The sequence below is a fragment of the Nannobrachium achirus genome, assembly GCF_963921795.1.
Source record: "Nannobrachium achirus genome assembly, chromosome: 5".
In the NCBI taxonomy this organism is placed as follows: Eukaryota; Metazoa; Chordata; class Actinopteri; order Myctophiformes; family Myctophidae; genus Nannobrachium; species Nannobrachium achirus.
This window is the reverse complement of record NC_137814.1, coordinates 28,924,498-28,934,100: the sequence shown is the minus strand read 5'-3', so window position 1 is coordinate 28,934,100 and position 9,603 is coordinate 28,924,498. Positions and strand designations below refer to the sequence as shown.

General features: G+C 40.0%; 1 protein-coding gene across 1 annotated transcript in view; it reads right to left on the bottom strand.

Annotated features, from left to right (window-relative positions):
* Positions 1-7,301: 7,301 nt before the first annotated feature.
* LOC308284978 (contactin-associated protein-like 4) overlaps positions 7,302-9,603 on the bottom strand; it is a gene marked incomplete at both ends in the record, with an annotated part of 170,405 nt that continues 168,103 nt past the window's right edge. The window contains 2 exons of the mRNA XM_080725699.1: positions 7,302-7,498; positions 8,992-9,063. Of these exons, the coding sequence (XP_080581825.1) occupies positions 7,302-7,498; positions 8,992-9,063 (269 nt within the window). The remainder of the gene's footprint in view (positions 7,499-8,991; positions 9,064-9,603) is intronic.

Here is a 9,603-nt window from a genome sequence, read left to right as displayed (position 1 = left end):
TGCTATCGCAGACATGCCAGGAGTGAGAAGTAGGTAAGATCAGATAAAACTGCATATCCCCATGGAGTACCCTGATGTAACCAATATGACGTCATAGCACTGACGTCATAGACTGGCCTGGATTTCATATTTGGGCATGCATGACGCAGAACTCCATTTGGGATTAAAAGGGACACAGACAGATTAAATTCAATTCAATTCAAAGGAGCTTTATTGGCATGAGAAAATGGGGCATTGTGTAAACAGAGATATGTCACATTTTGTCGTTATGTAGCCTATATATACAGGGTATGAAGCGTTTTGGAACAAATATCTGCATTTCTTTTTTTCTCAATACAATTTCAATAGCATACAAATGAGGGAAAAGAGAAAAGCCTCAAATTTAAAACGTGTTTAAAGGTAGCAGCTATGTTTATACTGTATGTGCAGTAGGTCTATATGCCTCTCAATGGTTTGTAGTCCTTAGGATGGTTGTATTTCATTCTCTAGCCTTCTTTTATCGCAACAGTTCACAAATTTTGCTGCTGTGTTCGCACATTTTTGTATTTCTCCCAGTAGGTATGGGAGTTTTTTGCTGTTGGTCATGGTTACAAACTCACTTTCGGTGTGCGTAATCTGTGGGAAGTAATGTATGCGATACAGAAATAGGCTGAGCCATATATAGTAAGCGCATAAAAGTGACACAGACAGACGGGTACAGGTCTCTGGCAACGGGTTCAGCGGGTGCATAACTGGATGGGGCATGCATTTACAACCTGAATCGTTCCCATTTGCATCGTTCCTGAGTATCCAGGTCTGCGTACCAGGCACAGGCCAAATCAGTCTGCTGCTGTGCTCCTGTGCTTTTCAGCACACTGCGCAGTCTGACACAATCAGACTGCTTCTATGCTCTTTTCCTTTCTTCTCTCCATCCTCGGGACGTGCAGAGAATGTTATAGAGGCAGGGGCTGACATTTCTAAAAGGGCCTTTTGGTCAAAATACCGAAAATAGACGACCTTCAAGCTCACAACGAGTCGCGCTGCGACGCGTTGTGAGCTTGGAGGTCGGCTATTTTCGGTGTTTGATACCACACTGAACTAAGCATAATCGAGTCAATACTGGAATGTGGCGTAACAGCATGGATTTCTACAGAGACAACATAAGATGCTGCATTCAAGTTCAGGAGATTTTGGACAAGGCAATTCTTTTGAATGCTGCCTTCAGGTATGGCATGGAAACAGGGCAGTTGGTTTTCTTTCACCACAGTAAAAACTGCATCCATGGTCTGGAGAGGGCACTTTTTACAGTAGGATAAAGGGGCAGGGGCTCAAGCCCCCTTTGATGTCTATGTGTGCACGTGCCGGCTCCATCCCACTTTTCCCTCCTTTCCTGCACACACGCACGCACACACACACACACACACGTACAGACACACACTCACACGCACACAGAGAGCTTTGTCTCCACTCTGCTCCGTTCACCTCTCAGTTTTCATCTCCTTGGAGATGCCATAATTAACTACAGTCAGGTGTTGCCCTGTTTATTCACAGATTCTGACACATGTCATGACTGTTCAGCACATTAAATTCAATTAGTGCTCTGCAGACAGCAATAGGGCTATATTCCCACGTGTATATAGCCTATTAGAGATGAGCAAGGAGGACTACATGCAATTACACCCTTCGTGGTTCTTTTCTGTACCTGAGGTACTCTGTGTGTGTGAAGTAGATTTTGATTCATAGTGAAGGCGTACTGACTGCGTGGATTATGAAACTGCATTCAATAAAGCCAAGCCCCTGGGACTTCAGTTACATATTACAGTTTTTCTCAATTGCTTTGGCACATTTCTCTAGCAATAATTAATCTTTTCAAACATTTGCAAACCGCTAAACTCCTGGGCACTTGTTCACAGCAGATTTTAATTTTAAACACATAGCAAATGCACATGTGTACACATTTTAAGTGCAGTAGTCTACAATTTGCTTAATTAGAATATAGAATATACTTTATGTTGCTGAGCAAGGATGATTGTTACTTCTCAGTTGAATAGTTAGTCCTCTCCAAAACATGCATCAATTATATCTGTGTGCGGTAAATAATCACATTATCTATTCTAGAAGTTTGCTTATACTGTATATCGAATTGACTGATAATAGCATTTTCTCTTCTGTATTGGTATCAGCTGCTAAGTATGCCAATATTACATTTTTTGTTGTTGGTTTTTTCTTTTTTAGATCAGTGGTTTTCAAGCAGCAGTCCGGGGACCACCAGTGGTCCTTGAGGGGGTTCCAGGTGGTCCCCAGCTAAATGATGGAGAGTTGGTAACCAGATGGAGCCTTATAGATCTTTAACTCTTGTGTAAAATAAAACCAATGGACCCGTAAGAGCTTAATTATTGTTAATCTTCTGCATTACTTAATTTACAAGATGTACACAACACAGTGTTGATGTTATGACATCAGAGTGCATAAATTATGTGATCATCATCATCCAAGGTGGATTTACAGTTACTGCACAGAGAGAGATGGAGAGGAGATGGCGAGGGAGAGAGAGAAAGATAGATAGATGGAGAGAGAGAGAATGGGAGATGACTGATAAAGATCAATGTTCCCCCTCAGCAAGAAGGTACAGGGCATCTGATGTTTCGTGGGCCTCAGAATGCATAGCAAGCTCTTTCTGTGCGTTGTAGATGGAGATGATCTGTCATATTCAAGGTGCAGATTTACAGCTAGAGTCAGGAGCATTTACAAGTTAATTCAATCTGATTGTTGCGAAATAAACAGTTCTGAATCTCAAGGGCTGATAGCAGAATGATTAAGCAGGGCAATGTCAAAAGATTATTCTAGACAAACATAGGCTACAGTAATAGGAGGAAACCTTCACTATAATGTGCTTTTCAGTTTAGGGGAAGCATTGATCCTGCTCATGCTGCAATTATCCAATTATCAGGCTTTGACCTGAGCGCTGATGCTGTCCAGTCACCAGCCTTTGACCTCAGCTCTGATCACAACCAAGAGGAGGTGATTTAATGTAGTTATGCAGGGATGGCTGATAGCAAACCGTTGAACAGGCTGCTCTCAAACCAGCCTGTAATCCCTGGTATTTCGTTATTTAAGCTGTGTGAGAGAGGCTAAGTGGCCCTTCAAAGAGAACGAGTTTGATGTCTCCAACTGTTCCTGAATGCTTCACAGCTTCAGATATTTCCTTTATCCCGTGTCAGTAGACATACATGTATTAGCCCCTGTCAGAAGTGCCATGTAGGGAATACAAAATAACCCTCCTGTGAAACATTGTGAAGGAACAACAATTTAATTAATTTTGCAGTCAAGCAGAAAATCCTCTCTGGATTTTAGCTTCATTTCACAGGAAAAACAAATCTTGCTTCATTCTACTTTTTGCTACAAATTTTTACCAATCCACGATGTTCAGACAGACACATCATATCTATTTTAATGATATCAGCCATCAATACTACTGATCTGAAGTGGGATGAAGTGAGGTGAAGTCTCCTCTATTGCGAGAACATATTGGTCACCACGTGGCTTAAGCCTAATGCTAGAAGAATTGTCACTTATCCTAAAAGACCACAGGAACAATATCTTAATGTGTTTCATTATGGTGCTTGATGAAAAATCTGGACTGAATCACCCTGGCCACAATAGGCGATGTAAATGGCATGAACCTGCAGACACCGGAAGTGGCGGAAGTGCTGCGGTTAACGGAAGTTACGTCATGCGTTGCAGTCTTCCGGTGAAATTCTCCCGGCGGAAGTAGCACCGTTTCATGCCATTTCAGCCTATGGTCAGTCACCAGGCTTTTCTCTTCGCAGATGAGTAAAAGCCTGGCTACGCGAGGCTAGGACTGAATAGGAGGCTTTGACGCACAATTTCTGTTTTCAGGTCTTCAGGCTGAGACCTGAGAGGTCTGCGTTTTAGATTATTTGACTGTTATTTTGTCATTATCTGCATAGGTCTACAACCAACAGAGCAGATAAAAGTCATTTGCAAGGCAGGCTTTAGTTGTCAAGGAAAGCCCCAGGAGCTCAGATACACTGAACGCTGAGGTGAACATTCCTACAGTATACTTTATTAGAACATGCTGAGATGGAGTCATAAAAGAAAGGTTAGGGAGAGGAGACTATACTGTATATTTTCGTCCATGCCTTAGCCCTTAACCCTAAACTTCTTTACCTTTTTTTACTATTTTGAAAAACATTTTACAATACTTCAAATAGTCGATCTACATCGAAACGTTGAGAGCTTGTAGATCAGCTATTTGAGATATTTAGAAATGTTTATCAAAATAGTCCAAAATGGCATAAGAGTTTAGGGATAAGGGTTAAGGCACGGACGAAAATAGGGCCCTAGATGACAACTGCAGTAAATGGATGCTCCAATGGAACGAGTGGATGTCAAGCCCAAAGTACTGTCAATTTTATGACAAATGTATTTCGTGATCCGTCACTCGAGATGACAAAAATAATTACATCATTTAATGAAGGTATCTTTTTTTTTGCAGTTGAAAATGCCAAATGTTTAAGCAACACTTTTTTCAACAAAGTAATAATTTAGGCTTTGCTGTCGCTTTCTACACACCCATCGAGCTCCAACAGCAATGAATGTGAATGGCACATAACTGCACTTCACATTAATTTAAATTAATGTTTATGAAGTGTTAACAACAACCTCTTATTCAAATGAAAGTTAACACATAAAAGTCTCTGGAAAAGCATATATATGTTTTTATTTACTTTTATTTAACCATAATTCAGTTTGAACCAAACCAGCTGAATAGATTAAAATGAGGACATTTTATGGCAAGTCACTGACATTACTGTTATTCACCAATACAGTACCATTACATCATCAAAGTAACACTGACAAGCGTTCCGGTCATCTATAAACCGATGCAGGAAAAACAAAACAAAACAAAACAAAAAAACGATTGGCTGCAAGACAAAAGCAGAAATGTTTTTATTTCTCACACCATTTTAAAATGATGTCCAGAAAACAGCTGTTAAAGTAGTGGTAGTGGAGCCTCATTATTACTAAAGGCTTCACATTAGTTAAACATACGGTAATCCATGCAACCATGTTCAAAGTTCCACTGCATGCAGTGAATGCACTGGTGGAACACTGTTTCTCTAATAAAAAACTGAAAATACCGGATGCTCACAGTTTGAAAAGTCCAGATGAACGCAAGGTGCTCAAAAAGTAAATTTGTCACATGAAAAGAAAAGCCCTTGGGCTTACTTCAGGCACACTCTCATCAAGCCATGGACATAATTTAGTTCAAATTTGTGTAGGGCTTAAACAAATAAAGGCAGTATATCCTTGGCTCAATGCCAGTGTGCCTGAAGTAAGCCCTCAGGCTTTTCTTTTCTCTAGAGTCACTGCTTCTCTATTATTTTGCCTTCCAAGTAAATCATTGCTCCTTTTATTTTGTATTTTTTCAGCCTTCAGAAGCAAGGGATGGAGCTTCCAGGTGGCAGAGGGCAGGGGAAAGGTTCCTCACAATGGAGTTCAAATCCTCTACAGTGCTCCAACCAACACAATTGGTCGTGTTTGAGTGTGGGAAGTTGGGTGGGGAGGGTGAACTCTGTCACTGCACTAGCGACTCCACCCGGTAGCCCTGTGTGCCTGTTCAGCAGGGAGAAGCACTATAAGCCCTCCGGATGAAACTCCTCACTGTCAGGTGAAAAGAAGCGTCTGGCGACTTCATGCAGGAGGCGTGCTCATCTGCACTGTCCCACATGACCAGCTGTAGAGGTTAGAACGGACAGGTCACGTGTGGGGAGAATTGGGAATTGGCATAATGACTAATAACGAGAATGTGGGTTGGAAATGGAAAGGTAAAAGGAAAGGTAAAAAAAATAACAAAGAAGCAAGGGATGATTGAAAAAATCATGATATTGATTATACTGTATATGGCCCCCAACCCCAGATCGAAATCTTGTACTGTATGTCCAACACTGTTACTTTTCATGAAAAATATATTCATGGATGTGACAGGTTGTTTCAGTGTTAAGGCAGGATGGATGCAGCACAGGACAGATGCATGATGAGCTGGGGTAAAGGGTCAGGCTGATGATGGCTAATACCATTTCTCCATGTGATCAGCACTGCACATACATAAATCTTAGAAAATGCATGTGATAAAATCTATTGAACATAATGATGATGCACCATCAGGAACTTTAGACCTTTTCAGGGACGGGATGAAATAATCAATGCACAATGCAAAGAATATATAATTGCAAATCCCATTCAAATGCCACCTGTCCACTGGGGTCAAACAGAGAGACAATGTTTGATGAATAGCCTCTTTCTCTGCTCTCCATGCTTGATATCTACAACATGGACTACGTGTCTCTCAATGTCAGCTACTAAGATTCTATCTATCTTTCTCTTTCCACTGATTTCTCCAACTTCCCGTGACTCACGGTCTACCTGTCAGAACAACACCATTCAAGAACACATTAAAAACGTCATAGTTTTGTGAAGGAGGTTACAGACAGTCTGTGTTGTGACCATTTACCAGCAGGTGGTAGGCGGCAGAGAAAAGAAAAGATATGAAAAACATTGATCGATTGAGGCCATTATAGAAAGAAGAAAAACAAAACAGTATTGCAGGATGGCTTTTACTGTCTGGAAAATACTGGAAACTATAAATATTCACTGCTAATGGGTATATTTCGAATTTACTGTATGTTTAGGGTAGAAAAAAGAAATTTTTAAATGTCAATCCACAAGCAGTTTCCACACTGTTTCGCAAGCACCGAAAATGAATAATTACGGCTCTGACATCTTCACTTTCAATGAAGCAAGCCTTCATTATCCTTATAGAAAAAAGCTTATAAATCCATCCTTACTGACTTTCATAAGGGTAAAGTTGAGTGAATATTCAGAACCATACTTGCATGAAATATATCGATTCCTCCTCTAATCATTTATAAGAATTCAATATGACAGAGAAATATATTAGACAGGGGTTGTTAGAAAGACATTACAGTAATTCAACATCTACATCTTCTTTATATTTACAATGTTTTAAATGAGAGTATGAACACCTTAAAAGTCTGACACAGCTTTGCATGTTTGTAACCGTACAGTATGTACATTATTTACACGAAAAGGACAACAAAACAACGACAGCAATACAAATCGTGTGAACTCTTCTGTCATCTTCATATCTTGTTGAGCCACTGTGGCGCCAGCTAAGTGACCGAAGGACTGTACGTGTAAAGCACTGAGGCGCGGCAGGGCATCCTTGATCCTCACAGTTCCAACAATGCCAGGTCACAGAGATGTAAATACTCCAACTAAATAAAATACTCCTTTGGGTTCTCACTGGGAACATTCTGGGAGTCGACCTGGCTGTTGAAAGGGAACTCTGGGCTGTCTTCAGGTTGGACTACCTTCACTTCCTGGCTCTGGTAGGTGCCTTTCCTCCTATACAGGAACCTGGCCATTGTTGCTAGTGCAGACACAATCACAAAGATCACCACTGCTATCACACCTGCAAAAAACAAGAACAAGTTACAAACAGTGTTGATTTCGTCGACTAAAACTATGACGAAAATTTTTTGTTGACTGTGTTTTTTTCACTGACGAAGACTAAATAAAAACTAAATAAAAACTAAGCTGTGATGACTTTTGGAGAAGAGAGTCATTTGATGTTTGCTCACAACGCGCCACGCTGCGACGCGTTGTGAGCTTGACAACGACAAAAACAACTGTAGATTTAGCCGCCTAAAATCTTGATATTTAGTTATTTAGACTAAAATTTGACTAAAACTAAAACCTTTCAGGTGACTACATTATGACTAAAACTAAATTACATTTTATTCAAAAGACTATGATTAAAACTAAATCAAAAGTTGCTATCAAAAACAACATTGGTTACAAACAATGTAAAGCTTAAAAAAGTTTAATGCATATTAACCAGAATAATTTCAATTGAAGGGGAAAACAGATGTGTCCTTTAGAAAACAATTTACACTTATTTAATTAATTCTGTCTGTGCAGCAGAGCTCAACAAATTACAACTGTGAGAGTGTTTTGAACTCATTTGAACTTGAAAGAAGCAATTACACTTTTGTAACACTGAAGCACAGCTGTGACATTTTTAAATGCTTCTGAAACAGTGGAGCATAATTGTTACACTTCGGCGTCTGAATGAATTTCTGAAGGTTTCCTGAAGGTCATATTTCTCTCATGGTTCTGCAAAATGGCCCTTGATTTAAATTTGATTTGAAGGGCATTAAACTGTACAGTATGAGATTAGCTTATCCATATGTAAAACATTAAAAGTCCACTTAAATTCTGACCCCTTTCTGCCTATCATTTGACCCAGTCGACCCTTCTCTGGATTATTTTATGCTGCAAGGCACATTTCATCATTACAAGAGAAAAAGACATCCCATTGGACCACTGAAGACTGAATTTCGAGACTTAATTTAACACCGCATTACTGTGGTTTTAAAATGACTATGCTTTTAAGATAACAGCAGAAAGTTCTTTCATCAGCGAAACATTTCTGCAAAGGTTTAATTAGTTGTGCTCTTCTTTGTGCACTCAGACAGAGTGAGGTTATTGAGCTTCCATTTTACCCTGCCACTCACTGATTATACACTTGAAATGCTTCAATTTTCCCTTTGAATCTAATCTAATCTGATATGACAGAATCTAAAAGTTTTAATTGAATTTTAGTTGGACTTTTGCCCACAGTATTATATGTTTTTACCTTTGTTCATACTTTCAGCTAATAATAGTCCAAAAAGAAAAAAGGGACAAACTCTCAAACTCCTATCACATGAATATCAATAACGACATGTAATTAATAGTCTCTGTATTATGGCAGTGAAACAGGTTGACATTTCTACTTCCTCTTTCCGTACAAATAGTATACCAACCAAATACCAAACAGTGACAAATAGTCTGATAATAGTACAATCATTTTTATTGTTGCTGTATGACAGTGAAACATAACTATACTGTGTGTTACAGTACCTCCAATTAGAGCAGAGTCGGGCCTGATGGCATTGACTAAAGGTTCACCGGTACCCGCTGAACCAGACTGGTCTACAGCACAGATAGATAGATGGACGGACAGACAGACAGACAGACAGACAGACAGACAGACAGACAGACAGACAGACAGACAGACAGACAGACAGACAGACAGACAGACAGAAACATAATAAGAAGGAGTAGAGGGGATAAGAAACACACAACAAGTTAGGAAATACAGAGGCCATAAACAGATATTAACAGAAAAAGAGAGACAACGTAAAGCACATAGAGTTCCACAGGGAAGGAAAGGAGAGAACACAAGATGGACAGAACGGAGAGAATAAGATGAATAAAGACGGGAGACATTAACATAAAGTTAGTTACAGCGCAGAGAGGGATTCAGTGATAGCATCACAACTCCATCAAACAGCAGAGACAGGGCCCATTGAATACCACCGCTCGTCTCCAGAGGACTTAAGCACAGCAACATTAAGCAGCGTGAGGAGACGGACCACTGGGGCAGAGACGCACCAGTGGGAGCTCCTGCACTCTCCAGTGCAAATTAATTAGCTCAATCTGTCACACTGTCATCTCAATGTGTAACGAGGA